Raw genomic sequence first — 18,046 nt, 5'->3', positions numbered from 1 at the left:
CAATATGTACTCATATATACCTCAAAAATCATATTCAAGGCAAATTTATAGATCTCAAACTTTTCCTCGTCATACGTTATTCATTATTCTACTCGAAAACCACTGAAAATGCGAAATCAGGCTATAATATTTTTGTAAAAATGTATCCAATAGGTCGAAGGAGGCGTGGCAGATCCCGTAGAGTCTATATGCAATCATATCACCAACTGAGTTCTTCTAGCCATGTCTGTCTGTCTGTCCCTATGAACAAAGAGATCTCGCTAGAGACTTGAAATCTTATATGTGTACCAGACGTAGTATCGTATTTTGTTATACAAATGCGATAATAATAATAAACAAAATGAACTTGATATATTTATACATATGCATGTATATTGTATGTATGTGTGTGTATCTCAGAATAAAAACCATTGGGAACCGATCGTAGTTAATTTCGTCTTCTGTCTGCCTGTCTAAAGGTCTAGGAAAGCTGTACGAAGACTTTATTGGAGCCCAAAACGTGCTATTCATGATATTTTAGTTGTAACTCTTAAACTAAACAACCTATAGACATTATTTCTTTTGTAAAGTAAAATGTATTGATCAGTTAAGTTAAAATATATATATATTGTATATATAGATATACATTGTATATATGTTTTATTTGTTGCCAAAGAAAAATGTTTGTAGTGTAGGCAGATAATATTGATACAGTGTATATGTATATATACAATATGTACATATGTATATGTATGTGTGTGTGTGTCTACAGGTGTGCTATAACTTATCTGTTTAGATATTCTTATCACTCGTATAATATTCAAATAGAGCCAATTTAGCACTACACACAAATACACATACATACATACATATCTTTATATACATATATATTCCATATACATACATATACTATATTACGTCTTGCTATATCTTATCTATATCTTGTCTTATATCTTGATCGTATTTGGCAACTAATCAAACTTTTTGCTTTGTTCTCTTTTCTCTTCCCCCACCTCTCTGCCTCTCCTTCTATTTGCAGATTGTATGGACGGCGAAAATAATCAAGAAAAACTTTTTGTTTTTGTGCTGAAATCCAAATTTTTTTTTAAGTTTTCCAGTGATAAAGCAGCTGATAAAAAAGCCAGCAAAAAAGCAACAAAAATGAAGAGAAATAAAAGAGAAATTCAAATACAAATCATAGTAAATAATGAATTAAATTAAAAGTGTGCGCAAAAGTTGTTAATTAATGGAATATTTTCGCAACTTAACTGACGAAATTGAAGAAGAGAAAAACTAACAAATAAAATGAAAACTAACTAATTTGTTAATCAACCAACACACACACATGCACACGCATAGATACATTGTATATATTCCTATATAAGCATTTAGCTAGCCAAAACACTGTGACACCACGCCCACCACGCCCACCATATATGTGTCACCAGTTTTTTTTTTTGCCAGAAAAAAACAACAAAAAATTGCATAAATAAATAATAGAAAAAAGAAAAATGAGAAAAGTTTTCTCAAATGTTTTGTGCGCGTATTTTTTTCGCTAGCATAAAATAAATAAAATGAAAAAATATATATTGTTTCTAAAAGGCTTGTTTTTTTTTTTTTGTTATCAAGTTTTAAAATACATTTTTTTTCTGTGTGTTTTTTTTGTTTGGTTTCTGTGCAACAAGAAGGAAAAACGCGTGTGTTTAGTGAAAACTGGCAACAAGGCAAGCGCGTGCAACGTTGCCACACTTCACACTGGCCATTGTTCCCCTCTCTCTCTCTCTCGCTTTCTCTATCTTTGTCACACACTGTGTGTGTGTGTGTGTGTGTGCGAAAATTACAAGAGGTTTTCTTCATCTTCGTCTTTGTCTTTTTTCAGCAGTCGCAGTGTGTGTGTAAATAGGCAAATGTTTAATATAGTAATACAACAACAACAACAACAACAAATTCATTTATAACAAAACAAAACAAAGCAAACAACAACAACAACAACTCGAAATACAAGTGCAGCAGCTGCATGGCGTCTCAAAAGCGCGCAAGCTAAATGTTGTTGCTGTTTTATTGACAGCAACAACAATAGCAACAACAACAGCAACAACATTAATAATAATAATAATAATAATAATAATAATAATAATAATAATAACAACAATAAGAAACGAGTAAACAGAAACAATTGCTCATGTTGTGAATATGTTGCAGTGCAATGTTGTTGCATGCGAGCAGCTCAGTGATAAAACCAACAACAACAGCAACAGCAACAACAGCAACAGCAGCAACAACAGCAACAACAACAACGGCAGTAGCAACATTACATATAAACCAGTAGAAGCAGCAACAACAGCAACAACAACTTCTGGGCGGAACAACAAGTGTTTAAGCCAAAAGAGTTCGGCATGAAATGGAAGCAGCTATACGCTCCTCTTCAGTGCAGGTCGGTGCTCCGCCGCCCACAAACAACGCCCCAAACGGTGGACAACAGCAGCAGCAGCAGCATCAGCAACATCAGCAGCATCAACAACACCAACAGCAGCAACAGCAGCAACAACAGCAGCATCAACAGCAGCAGCAGCAATTGCAACATCAGCAACAACTTCATCACCATCACCATCATCATCAGCAGCAGCAGCAGCAGCAGCAACAGCAGCAACAACAGCAACATCAGCAACAGCAACGTATTGCCAGCAATCAGCAGCAACACAACGCAGCAGCAGGCAACGCTGCTGCGTCGCATCAAGTGCATGATAATGGACCAACGTCCCATCATCTACATCATCATCAGCAGCAACAGCAACAGCAACAGCAGCAGCAGCAGCAGGCAGCAGCAACTAATCAACAGCAGCAGCAGCAAAATAAAGCAGCGCAACAGCAACAGCAGCAGCAGCAGCAGAAGCAGCAGCAACAAGTTGCCAATATGTCGTATCCGCAGCGCATCTCGAGTGGCACACAAATTCAAAGGTGAGCAAATGTCTAAATATATATATATATATATATGTATATACAAATAAAATATATATATGTTTATATCAATATTAATATTATATAATGTGTAGGAAACGCAGCTGCAGCAGACAGTCGCTGACCTATCAGCAACATCGTCTAGCCAGAGCTGCAGCAGCAATTGATCAGGGCTGTAGCTAAAGCTATATACATATGTATGTACATATGTGTATACAGTCGAGTTCCGTTCATTCGCAATGGCAAAGGAAACAGTTTTCTTTCGATTTACGCAGAAATTTAAACTATCGAGAATTATCGAGAACGATTTTTGTTTCGATTTATTGCGTTTTTCGATTTAACTTGATATAAGTTATCGATATATATGTATGTATGTATATACTTACAGTGAGTGTCACTGAAAATCGTACAGCTAATATGATTTTACAATTTAGTTCATAACTTCTAAAGTAAACCCCATTTTCGCACAAAATTTGTCTGGAAACAAAGCTAACGCAAAATAATTTACTATGTTCATATAAACAGTGTTGCCACGCCCAATTTGGGCATACTCCGAAATTTACAAAAATATGGCCTCACTGAAAATTCTACATCGATCCAATTTTGGGAATACCAAGAATTTTTCCAATCGGGCCTAGTTGAGATTGTAACTGAAAGTGTGATTTAGTGATTTTCTGATATACAGTTTCGACAATTCGAAAAGGCAGAGGGAATCAGTTGTTTTTCGATTTACACAGAAATTCAAATTATCGAGAATTATGGGGAACGATAGAATTTTGTTCGATTTATCGCGATTTTCGATTTGGCTGGGTACGAAATATCGAGACTCGACTGTATTTATATAATTGAAAAGCTTCATTTAAAAACCCTGAAGCAAACCTCCTCTTTTCCATCATATTACTGGAAAAAGTTAGGCTGAGATTGCTGAAAGCCTTAAGAGAACTCGAACTACCATTCAGTATATCATAAAAAGAAGTAAAACAGAGAGTACGATCCGAAATAAAGCTCGAGCTCAGACAAATACAAAGTTAACAGAAAATGATGAAATGTGGATAGTTCGCCATATAAAGCCAAATCCCTTGAAGTCAATACCAAAAATTAACAAGGAGCTTAAATCATATTTAGAAAAAGGACGTCAGTGATTCTACAGTCAGAAGAGTACTTCGTTATAGCGATGATCATGGCAGAGTAGATCGCAACTCTTATATGAAGGCAAAACATATAGTATTCGGTTATAACGACTCCGTTTATAGCATCCGTACAGTTATAGCGATGCATATTCTGGTCCCCAGACAAACTTAGATATATGTGTGGGCAAACCTATATGGTTAGAGATCCTTCCGGTTATAGCGACGGTTCCTTGAGCGTCATTAGAACCGCATTCACCTTTATATACACCTGTATATTGTATGTATCTTGGGAATATTTATGAATAATCATAAGCTCGAGCTTAAGAAGTCTTAAGAAGCGGACGTATTACCTTGGATCTGTAGTAATGATATTTTGCGTTGATTTCAAATCATATTAAGAGTTATTTAATGAGAATGTGTAGGTGCAGGAAATATAAGGGAGAGAGAGTGAAGCGAGAACTGTATAGAATAAAGGACGTACATCTGTATGGGAATAACATCTGTATCCGTATGTATGTAGATAGCTAATATCTTGAATTCAGATGAGACCACAGCTTAATATACATATATAAATATATATACATATATAGAAAATGAGAGATAGTGCCAGAGAGGGCTGTATTGACTGTGTTGATTAGTAAAATATATTCAATAATATATACATATATATAATATAATATATTATATTTTATTCAGTTGAGGAAGACTTCACTCAACATATAATTAATATATTTTGCTAATAATATATAATATATATAGTACATATTCACGTACTATGCTCAGTTAATATATGTACATATGTGTATATGTGTGCACTTAGTTGAATATAGAATATATATTTATGTAGTATATATGGTATAGAATATAAAATATATATGTATATACTATATAGTATATATGGTATAGTACTATGCCCCGATTCATACAACAAACATAGAATCTCATTTCCTGTTTGGGTCTTTTGGAATAGTCCCGCCTGCTGTTCGCTTCCCAACGCCCCTTTGGCTCTAGTCGAATCGACCGCAACCCAAATTGTTGCAATACGCGCGAGATAAGCCCGGAGGGAAGAACTACTACATATGTATATATGGATGTAAATACAAACATACATATATATGCATAATTTTGATAAGGGAATTGAACCAATTCTTTTTTTTTTTAGGCATTATGTAGGGAAGGTAGCGATAGAAGCGAGAAGAGTGGTAGAGAGAGGGGGAATGAGAAGGGAATGTATGGAAAAGAGGTAGAGGTGATGGAGATGGAGAGATACAGAAAGGAGTGGGGAGAGATGGAGAGACTTAGAGAAAGATAGAGAGGTAAGTCGAGGAGGATAGTGAAAGAGAAGAGGGAAAGGTGGAAATTGGGAGGAAGATAGAGAGCGAGAAGCAGAGAGTGAGAGAGAAAGAGAGAGAGAGATAGAGGCAGAGAGTGAGAGAGAAAGAAAGACATAGATAGATACTTAGATGGAGAGAGACAGACAGAGATAGTTGATGGAGGGAGGCAGATAGTCAGAGATAGAGAAAGAAAAAGGAAGAAAGAGACAGTGATAGATAGATAGATAGAGAAAGAGACAAAGATGGAGAAGGAGAGACAGAGAGAGATAGAGATATAGAAATAAAGACAAAGGGACGAAGGAACAGAAACAGAGCTATACGAATGAGAATGGAATTATTTCCCGATTATTCACTTCACATTTGAAACTGTGGAATTTGCCAAAACGAAACCTAAATATATGCATATATACAATACAACAGTCATATATAAGTACACATGTATGTATATTCACAGTTGTTAATAGTTGTTTATGGACTATACCTAGTATTTGTAGAATTTGTTCATAGATTGCAAAGCTCTTTTAATAGAGCGCTGCACGCAGTTAGCCTTCGAATTCCATTTCATTGTTCTTCAGCACAATTAATGATCGAACAAAAGAAGAAGAAGAAGAAGAGGAAGAAACAAAAACAAAAATCTAAAAGCTAAAACTAAATTGTACAAAAACTCACGTAGAATTCGATCAAAAGTTTTCGAGTCGAGAATTTGGCGACCTTCACAAAATGAAATATTATATAATAAATCTAAAGAAATACTTTATAATGTTAATGTACAGACGTATGTATGTGTGTAGATACAAATGTATGTATGTATGTATAATAATATCTAAAAACTATTTAAATGCGAATAAGGAAATTGTATGATTGCATAGTGGATGAAGAGAGAGAGAGAGAGAGAGGGAGAGAGGAAGGCAGTGTGTGAGTGAGTAGTCGGAGAAGTAGATAAATGGGTAACAGAATTGAAAGACAAACAGAGACTAAGACAAGCCATGAGCAAGAACGAGAGAGGGAGAGGGAGAGGGAGTAAGAGTGAGAGCGAGAGCGAGTGCGACCCGGAAAGCGAAACAAAAGGCGCAAAATGTTTTTTTTGTTTTGTTTTTTTTTTTTTTTTTTCCATCGATGTTGCTAGTTTTTGCGGTTGCGGCAAACGAAGAAGTGGGCAGCACTTAAAAGGCAAAGAGTGAGAGAGAGGGAGAGGGAGAGACAGAGCAGGAACGAGACAGAGATGCAAGACAAAAAGACAACCGAAGATGACTAAGCGGACGAGTGAAGTGAACTTAACTTGAAGTGCTGCGAGAGTGGGCAGCGCAGCAAAAGAAGAAGAAGAAGAAGAGGACGATGGTGGAAGAAGAAGAAGAAGGTGGTAGTGAAGTAGGGAGACGAGGAGCAGAACAAGTGATTGAAAACGAACCAAGTGAAGTTAAAAGCAATGCCAAAAGCGTGTGAGAGTGTGGGTGAGCGAAGAGGAGTGAAGGAAAGCAGACGGAGGAGGGAGAATGGAGTCAAGAATTGCTGCGGCTGGAGGTGTCTGTGTCTGTGTCGGGGGCGTGGTAGGAGGGGGCGGTGCACAAATACAGCACGCACGTTGCTTAAGTTAAAAATAATTGTACGTAATTTGACACTTTTGACCTGCCGCAACGAGACAGAGCGAGCGAGCGAGAGAGAGAGAGAGAGAGAGAGTTGAACGCATCACAGATACCCTGTATATGAGTCGTAAGTCGGCGGGGTCGATATACCCCATTTGGGCCATCGCCAGTGCAGGGTAGTCGAATAACAGCAACTGCAAACGGAACATTTACTGGCGCTGAGGTCGCGCTCCTCTCCTCTCTCCTCTCCTCTACTCTCTCCTCGGCTCTGGCGCTGTGGAATGACAGCAATTAGAGAGCTAAATGGCCGCACACAACGGACGACCGCAAAAGAAGTCGACGACTGGAAAATGTCATGGCATGCAGTTGGCCGAATGTAGAATGGTAAACGGTTAGGAAAGTGCGGAGAGGGGAGAGAGGAGATGATGGAGAGTGGGAATAGCGGTTAGGGCTTGGAGGGAAAACGGGTTTCAATTTGCAATTTGCAAAGGTCATTTAGCTAAACTGAGCCAACAAGCTAAACAAATAAAATAGGGGAGGTTACGACTGTGGAATACCCTGCAAAGTGAAGAAAACTCTGCCAACTGAGGCAACATTTGATAAAAACTTTAATAATTTATATCCACATAGATCTTAAGCTTGTTTAATAGAGGCAAATTGTTTTAGAAATTATAATCATAAAAGTACGAAATCTTAAAAGTAGTTTACGAATCGGCAATACCTTGTAATCCGAAGAAAGCTCACTTAATAGAGACAAAATTTTATACAAATTATAATCAGTTATATTCAATAAAAACTTAAAAGGAGTTTACGACTGGGAAATATCCTGTAAAATGAAGAAAAACTAACCTAACGTCGATAAAATGGAATGAAAATCATAATTGATAGTTAAAGATAAATTAAAAGAGTTAAGGACTGGGAAATATCTTGTAAATTCAAGAAAACTTACTTAGTACAGGCAAAATTTAATACAAATTATAATCATTTACATTCATTAAAATCTTAACACGAGCTAACGACTGGGAGATATCATCTAAATTGAATAAAACTCTCTTAACAGTGGTAAAATGGAATGCAAGTTATAATAGATAATTTATATTCATTTAAATCTTTACAAAATTCGTTTACCACTGAGCAATACTCTGTAAATGGAAGAAAAACTAACCTAATATCGGTAAAATTTAATAGAAATTATAATTATTAATGAATATAAATTTATACTTATAATTTCAATTAAATTTCACCGACGTTAGGTTTGTCTTTCCTCAATTTAAATGCGAAAGAAATTTAATTTTATGTTTAAATGCTTTTCAGACATAGAAGGAAAAAAAAAAAAATATATATATATATATTTTTTTTTTAGCAAAAAGTTTTCTTGAAATGTACAAAATCAACTGACAATTCATTCAGATTATATAATATATATATGCATCTATTCATTCAACTTTGTTTCCCGAAAATCAGATTCTAATTGAAATTATTGCTATCATATATGTATATTATATATGCAGATAATATTATATATACATGTATATCATTTATCTAGATAGAGGATATATTGATTTATTGCTGTTTTAAAATTAGCTCTGATTGCTTTTTTTGTGCGTCTTTCAAAATGGACAATTGATTGATGTCAATAGACGTAGTAGCTACCCGCTACCCGCTACCCGCTCAACCTTCTGCCCAATACCTCCTACTACAGCTACATCTACATTCCTTTCCTTTTTTTTTCCTTTTTCGTTTCGTTTCCTTCGTCAATTACCCATTTCAATTTGTGTTTAAACGTTGAAATGGGTTTTGGCTTTTTAATGGACATTTAATGATACGCTCTAGTCGAGCGATGGGGCTTTGCGGGGAGGAGGGGGCTGGGAGTATGGCAAAAGTTATAGTAATTGCACGGGCAATTAGACTTCAATCGAATGTCATAAGAAAACGTTGCGCAGTCTGTTTTGCTGCTATTTCATAGAAGGGCTATGGGAATGGGAATGGAAATGGGAATGGGAATCAGAATTGGAATTGGACTTGGACTTTGAATGGGATTGCGATGAATGAAATTTGATTGGATTGCGAATCGCATAGAAAGCCTTTGACTGCAAAATAATCCAAAACAAAAATATACATACATATATACATACATATGTACATATAAGAGAACAGCTATTTTTGCAAGTGCAGCTGGACTTTCTTGTTCTTGTGGTTCTATAATTTATTTATTTGAGCTCACTTCCACGATTCTCATTTCCTGCTCTTGTCCAAACATTTGCATTAAACTTGAGTCGGCGATAAAAAAAAAGCCCAAAAACAACAGCAAATCAGAGTCGAATGTATATATACATACATTTATATATGTATGTAAACATAAATTAACGCAATACAAAAACAGTCCAAACTATTTGGACAGTTATAATTTATACATATCTGTTATACAGTTTAGTGTTATACCGACTTGTCATGCAGTTTAAATCAAGCTGAAATAACAACAACAACAACAACAACAGCAGCAACTTTGACAATAACAACGCACACACTTATTGTATTATTGTAGACACGCACACACACACACACACACACACACACACAAGCAGAGGCAGAGAAGCACACATACGCATACACGCATACATTTTAATCGCTCTCGAACGGTCAAGGTTGCAAAATATTTAATGAGTCAAACGCGACGACGACAGCGACGCCAGCAGCGACGTCAACGTCAACGTCCACGTTAACATCAACGTCAACATTGAAGACTGCCTGCGCTCGCTATTTGCTGCCTGCTGCCTGCTGCCCGCTGCCCGCTGCTAGCTGCGCAGTCTTCCAGTTGTAGTTGTTGTTGTTGTTGCTGTTGTCATTTTTGTTTATCGACCGGCACACAAACACACATGCACACATATACATATAAATAGAGAGAGAGTGAGAGAGACGCGCACACATGCAAAAAACAGTTATGTGCACTGCGCTCGCTGCGGCCGCCGCTGCTGCTGCTGCAACTGATATCTCTCACATGTCTCTCCCTCATTCTCCCTCTCTCGCTCTCTCTCCCTCTCTCTCCTTCTCTCTCTTTTGCTCGCCGCATGCTTTGGGTGTCGTTGACGCGCGTCGTTCACCTCTCTCAGCACCGCACCGCCCCATCCCGCCCCAACTGCAGCTTGTTTTGTAGTTCATTTCATTATGCGCAATTGTTGCTATTACTGCCGGCTAAAAAAGTTGAAGAAGAAGCAGCAGCAGAAAATGTATAGGCATAAGATAAAATAGCAATACAAACAATAATAATGATAATAGATAACAATGATAAGAGTAGTATAATAATAATATATACTACTAAACTACTATATATGTACTACAATACTGCTATACATACTACTATACAACAATACTAATATATATACTAATATACTAATATATATACTACTATACTACTATATATACTACTATACATACGACTATACTAATATATACTACTATACTACTATATACACTACTATACTACTATATATACTACATATACTACTATACATACGACTATACTACTATATATACTACTATATTACTATATATACTGCTATGCTAATATACTACTACTAATATTATACTAATATATAGTTATATAGGAATACTAGTAATTAGCTGCAGTTCATATCTCACTTCTTTATCAATTTACATGTTTTTTCATTACAAGCTCGCTCTCTCTCTCTCTCCACTAACTGCATTATTCCAGTATCAAGCAATATCTCTCTTGGTATATTAATTAACGTTCCGTTGCCCTTGAATCGCTGATTTTTAGGCTTAGCTCAAATGTTTCATTTCCTCTACTATATCAATTTTATTTGCTTTTTATACCTTTTCCTATACTCATTATCTTGAAAGCTTGAGCATTTACATTTCTGCATATGCGCATATAGCTGCAGATATACACACATACGGATAGGCCCCGATACGTATATGAGAAGCCTCGATGGACTTTACCAATTATCGATTTTGATCGATAATACGGAACTGATACGAGCTATCGCTAAATAGAAAAAAAGCTGATAAGCTCGTACTGCGTATCATATATAGTAGGACTTGCAAGTCATTAGCTATTGGGGATTATGACAAGGCTAGATGGAGAGTCGGACCAAGAATATATACATTGTATATACAATAGAGCATCTGCCTAAGATTCAGTTTCGAAAAACAATCGATTCAGGCTCTTCATGGCAGTATAAGTAGTATATAAGACAATTAGTTTATTCACATACCCAAAGTATTATGCAATTTGATTGCAGTGTTCTATCTTCCATATACATATGTATGTATATAAATTCCCTTTTATTGAGTTTTGTTTATATTATTTTTCCCATCCGTCTGGGAGCCCCTTTGTTCAATTCTGAATTCAATTAGCAGTAAATATTTCAAATGAAAATCAGGTGTTTCATACCCTATTACTCAAACCAATTGCCACGCCTCGTCCCGCCCCTCCAAGAATTGCATAAGACAATGAATGTGCTTTTCAAGTGGTTTGGGGTTCGGGTAAACCCCGTCGTACGTTTCGTACCATTCGCAACCTTACTTTTACAATTACAAAGAAAAAAAAAAAAAAAAAAAAAAAAGTGAGCAAATATAATGAAAACCCCGAGATGTAGTTGATTCTACGATGAAGATAAACAGAATAAAATATGCTTGACGACAGAGGACAACGTAGAAATTTTTACTCTATACAAAATTAATATAATAATACTAAAAATATAGGAAAATATTAGACTATAGCTCTATACATATACGAGATAGTACTCTCTAACAGATTTGTTATAAGGTTATTTAATTGATGAAATGAAAACTGAAAGATTTTGTAATTTTGTAAGCTACAATCAAATATTTCAAGTCTCTAGCGTTCATAGCTCAAGCTTTGAGATTCTGAGGGATAGAGCAAAGGACAGGGCTAAATCCACTCAGCTCGTTCTGCATGTTACATACATTTTCATCCACTTTCAATGGGTTCACAAATTTAAGATCTATGAAAGTGTATTTAAAGGACTTATATAGATATAGGATTAGGGATGGCAAAAAACAATTATTAAACGATTATTGAATCATATGATTAAATGAAGCTACGCGACTATTAATTTCAACTAATCGATTAATCATTAATCAAATGTGATTATTAATTTTTTAAGATCTTATATTGTCTTGCTAAAAAAATATATGGTTTTGCTTATTTTTAAAGTCTTGAATTCAGAAACAATAGCTTTGAAAGATATGACAGCAAAATAATCGATTATTGTGTATCATATAATTAATCGTGTCATCACTAGATATAATATGATTTCAAGTTAAAGTCAAGTCAAGCGAATTGAAACTGAAGTTTTCGGGCTTAACCCCCGCTGCTACAGACAACTGTATTAGTTCAGCTACGAGACAGATGAGGATATACGCTGATATATGTATGCATATGTATGAATGTATGTATGTATACAAATAGAGGTATATGAATATATAGATATGATCCTAATTTAGCATTTTCAGTGCTGCTGCCGACCTACCTCTATGCCGAAGCTTATGAGCAAGTGCAGCAACAACAACAACAACAGCAATTAAAACAATAATAATTAAATGCAAAATAACAGCAACAATGCGCAGCATCGCCGCTAGGTGGCGCTAAAAGGCATAAAACAGCAATAACAACAACAACAACAACAACGGCAGCAAAAGTGCAGCCAATAAATAAAATGCAGATACGTAATGAATTATAATTAAAGAAAACGAAAACAGGCTATAGAAAAAAAAAAAAAAAAAAAACAAATGAGAAAAAAAAAATCAACAAAAACAAATGAAAAAAAAGAAAAAAAAAAAAAAAAAAAAGAAAAGCGACTGTCGAAGCAATTAACGGCGACGATGTCTATTTATAAGCGCAGCGACAACAATATAAATAATGAGAAACAAGATGATGATGCTGATGATGATGATGAACAAGAGAAAGAAGCAGAAGAATAAGCAGCAACAGCAGCAGCAAAACAAATAAAATGCAGCGTGCGATAGAAAAATGCAAAAATAACGTGGGATGTAGACGCCAAGACTGATGAGAGAGACAGACGGAGAGAGACAGAGAGAGCGAGAGAGAGAGAAGGGGAGAGGCATGCTAAAGGGTGGCAAATATGGAGGTGAAGATATAGTTGGCAACAGAGATGGAGATGGATATGGCTGGGGTAGATGAGTGACAGTGATGGTGGCTAGGGGGGTTGGGGGGCTTGGGTGTCGTCGGGTCGTCGGTTAGCGGCGCATTGTTCGCACTCATTATTAAATCACCTTCAACTGCAGTTTGCACTGCAACGACCTAGCGACAGCGACGCAAGCAGCGACGCCCAGTTGCATTGATGCCTAACAAAAGCTGACAAAACTGTCAGATACTTGAAATAGATAGACAGACGGATGTAGATACAGATGCTAGAGAGACGGGCATAGAAACAATTCAAATGGGAAATGTGCGACTCGTCGATCATTTCGAGTGTCCCAAATATACATAAATGCAGATATGTACCTATATACCTATGTATATTACTCTTGTACATAAATAGAGAAACACTGATATGCAAGTACTACCGTTTATATTCGATTTCATGCAATTTGCGCTTAATATCGATAAATATCGAATGCCCAATAGCCGCTGTTCCATCAAATTCAACAATCAACAAGTAAGAAAGCTCTAGTCGAGACTGCTCGACTACGAGATCCCCTGAACCCTTGGAGCAATAGATATTTCAATACTTTTTCGCGACTTTCAGCTTACACAAGAAACACGCACACACACACACACACACGCACGTACGCACACACAGGTAAACATACACACACACGCATAAAGACACACATACACACACACACGCATACAGACACAAACGCATACACACACACACACACACACGCACGTACGCACACACAGGTATACATACACACACACGCATACAGACACACATACACACACACACGCATACAGACACAAACGCATACACACACACACATACACACACACATACACATACAAGCAACCACGCATAAACACGCATGGGCTGCAGTGTGCGCTTACTATGAGAACTTAATTGCTTAATAACTTTTTTTATGGACGTACGATCTTCATGAAACTTTTAGATTATGTTTATAACATGAATATGCATGTAATTGCCAAAGCACAAGTCTCTAGTATTTGAAATACGCTTTTTACAAAAGTGAGGGTGAGGGGGTGAATTTAGAGGTGGGGGGTAAATTTTAACAAAAACCGAAATTGTATAAATTGCATATAAGCATACATTAAAAATTTGGAGACTCTAGCAATAAAGGTGTAGAAGATATAATTTTATAACTGGGTTTCGATAAGGTTTTTTATCGATAAAAAAAGATCGAGATGAGCTATCGATTTTTAATGATAAACTTGATATGCGCGCTGTAATTACGGACATTTAAAAAAAAAATTTGAAGTCTCTAGCTCTTATATCTTCTGAAATCGACGCGTTCATACATACGGACAGACGGACAGACGGACAGACAGACGGACAGGGCCAAATCAACTCAGCTCGTCACCCTGATCAAGAATATATATACTTTGTGGGGTCTGCCACGCCTCCTTCTCCCTGTTACATACATTTCAACAAAACCATTATTCCCTGATTTCCCATTGAAAATGGGTTCAGGGTATAAAAAGCAAACTCAATTGTAGTTTTTCGCATGGTAAATAGCACAAGCATCATTTCTTTGCCTATCGATACATTTTTGCAGTGAAAATCGATGAGGAAAATTTTAAATATTATAATTAAAATATTATAATTAACTATTAACATTCATCAACCGAACGAGCATATTTACGAGCGTACACCTATTGTTTATTTTAATGACACATTTTGTTTTCATCGATATTAATCGATTCCCAAACCAAACGCCAGCCACTTGTAATGCATTAAGTGAGATCAGCTATTGCAATAGTCATGCACTTACACTTATATATATTGAAGTGCAGTTCAATATTATTTCAGCTATTATTATATAACACCAAAAAGCTAACTATCGATAGATATCGATGTGTCTGTATGTATAGTAATAGTAATATTGATATCAGTGCGAGTGCGAAATTGTTTTTCAAAGATATTCCAACAGAATGTGCATGCACTCAAACCCGATAAATCGATAAGTATCGATATATATTAAGCATTTCAATGGAATTTGATCATATATCACATTTTCTCATATGAATGCAGAGCTAATTAATGTCTAAAGGGTATATACTATAGTCAGCCAAGCTATGGCTGTGATCTTTGTTCAAGCTTTGCTATTTTTGCATTATTTTCTGTTTAGGATTGCGTGTTCCACTGACTCATGCACTGGACTCTGATATAAACGCCAAAGTTGTACAATTACAATTGTTTTTTTGTTTTTTGTTTTTGCTTCTTCTTGCGTCTCTTTCTTTTGCTAGTTTACAGTTTGTCATGACAGCTGACAACAATCACAACAACAATAACAGTTACAATAACAATAACAATTGCGATATCTATTAACTGCGCCCAACATTTGTTCAAGTTCCCAAACATTTTCACATTTTTGATGGGCCCCACAGCAATTACAATTTCTCGATAAGTTTTTGGTTCCATTGAATGTTTTATCGAGGCCTATAAATAGCAGTGCATGTGTGCGTGAGTCAGTGTGAGTGTGAGTGAGTGTGCGTGTGTCGTATTTGGAGTATGACCAGCCCACAAATTGTAGTAATTAACAGACTTTGTCATCAATCGTGGCTGTCGTTTTAGTTGCTGTTGTTGTTGTTGCTGTTGCTTATGATATATGACTGCAATTTAGATCATCAGGAATACCGTGTGGACTACATATACATATGTACTTATATGTAAAGCATTCGGTTTCGTTTTAGTTTCTGTTTATTTAATATTCTATAAACTAAAGCTCATAGAGTTGATGAGTTATTGCTCAGCAATCAATTCAGTTGTGTATTCCTGGATAGTTGATCAGGTCAAAGACTTACGACTAGTTTTGTCGCTTGTTATCGAATAGTCGATTAACATTGATCAGATTAGAATATATAGTTTAAGCTATCTATTGATTACTATATACATATGTATGTATATCTGATATTCGAATATCAAATGTATCTATTGTTATATGACTTATTGTCATTGAATAATCGATAATCGATACACACATATACCTAGTAAGCATCAAGATATGAGACATACTCGAACTGAAATTGGAATAATACCAATCGTGCAATCAGTTGACTCAGTTACAATATCTCATATTATATAATCATATTTCATGAAAATTCCGTTCGAAAATCGATTGATTAACACTCGCAGCACTTCATAAATTATATTATTTGTAATCCGTTCGTTCGTTTCGTTTTCGTCTTTGTTTGCTTTCGATAAGCGTTATCTCGAAACGAGATCTATGAATCAATCATTGCCATTCTATTATTATTATTATTATTATTATTATTATTATTATTATTATTATTAATATTTTTATATATGTATACAAATACATATATAGTGAACCGTTCCTAATCAGCGTTGACGTTTTAACCTCAACTGCAGTGTCCGACTCTTTCGTCTGCGATCTGTCTGCGTCATTTCTAATCCCCAATCGCATTCCCATTCGCAGTCTCATTCTCATTCCCATTCTCATTTCTTCTATCAATGTCACACGTTGTCCGTATAAAGTGCTTAAGATAATTTCTGTTTATAATTGACTTTTCTTTAGATAGTGAAGTGCTTCAGATAATAGACTTTTCTTTAGATAGTGCAGTACGAGGCTAAACTAAATGACATTATCTGTGCATATAACTGAAATACTATGTTGGCTATGTCACAACCTACATTTGGAACTTGTAGTCCCATAGTTGATGGAAGTTTTATGATTTGTTGTACTCAAAGTTGTAATTAATTGAGAACTTACATACATAACATCTATATGAACTACTTGATATGCGAGCCATATGATATATCTGCTATACGATCTTTCTGATAGATCTGGTAAAATATCAAAGTCTTTATATACGATCTAACTGTTATATAATCTATATGATATATCAGCTAGCATATTATAATCTACTTCATATAAGGTATTTATGACCTATTTGCTATATGATCTATAAGATATATCGGACAGCACATTATACGGTCTATATGTCTGCTATACGATGTATATTATACAATAGATCTGGTAAAATATCATGATCATCATCTACCTTATATACGATCTATCTGCTATATAATCTATATGATATATCTGGAAAAAACATGTTTATCTACTTCATATACGATCTATATGACTTATTTTCTATATGATCCATATGATATATCAGATAGCACATTATAATCTACTTCATATACGGTCTATATGATATATCTGCTATTCGATTTATTTGATATATCTGGTAAAACATCATGATTTACTTTATATACGATCTATATGATCTATATCCTATACGATTTCATCTATATCTGTATACGATCTATCTGGTATACCATTTTAATGATCTATCTGCTATACGATCTATTATAAACAATAGTGATCTAGATGATTTGTCATAACACCTTTCATCAACTTTTAATACACTCTCTTCACTATTGTAGAGTATCTCTGAATTGAGCGTAATTCAAGTGATTTCTAGCCATGTTTCCCGACCCTTCATTCTATTTATATTCTATTATAAACCTTGTTACTTGATTAGATAGGGCTTTTGAATAAAAGTGTCAATAGCTGAGGCAAAAGCAAAAGGAATAAAGAAATAATGTTAAATATATATATAAACAAGTAAGAGGACTCTAGTCGAGACTGCTCGACTAGGAGATACCCTAAACCCTCTAATCTGATATTCACTCTGCACTTCTTTTCGGCACACATACATACACACGCACGTATTAGAACGCGCTCTGCTAACTGCACAGTAAGCAGCGACTGCGCTTGGGCAGCGCTGTAGTGTGGGCAACATTATAAGAATTTCTTTGTTGAATAATTTAATTTCTAGACGTACAATCTTAATGAAATTTTCAGAACATAATCATAATGTTCAAATGTATGTACATTCAAAAGT

General features: G+C 35.5%; 1 protein-coding gene across 2 annotated transcripts in view; it reads left to right on the top strand.

The window, feature by feature from the left end:
* Positions 1 to 1,926: 1,926 nt before the first annotated feature.
* The window catches only part of LOC6584770, a 63,254-nt gene continuing 47,134 nt past the window's right edge, over positions 1,927 to 18,046 (top strand). For both annotated transcript variants that reach the window (XM_044006995.1, XM_044006994.1), the window contains exon 1: positions 1,927 to 2,937. In XM_044006995.1, the coding sequence (XP_043862930.1) occupies positions 2,381 to 2,937 (557 nt within the window). In that variant the 5' untranslated portion in view covers positions 1,927 to 2,380. The remainder of the gene's footprint in view (positions 2,938 to 18,046) is intronic.

This window comes from Drosophila mojavensis, unplaced genomic scaffold (assembly GCF_018153725.1).
Source record: "Drosophila mojavensis isolate 15081-1352.22 unplaced genomic scaffold, ASM1815372v1 contig_136, whole genome shotgun sequence".
NCBI lineage: Eukaryota > Metazoa > Arthropoda > Insecta > Diptera > Drosophilidae > Drosophila > Drosophila mojavensis.
This window is presented reverse-complemented; position numbering and strand designations above follow the sequence as displayed.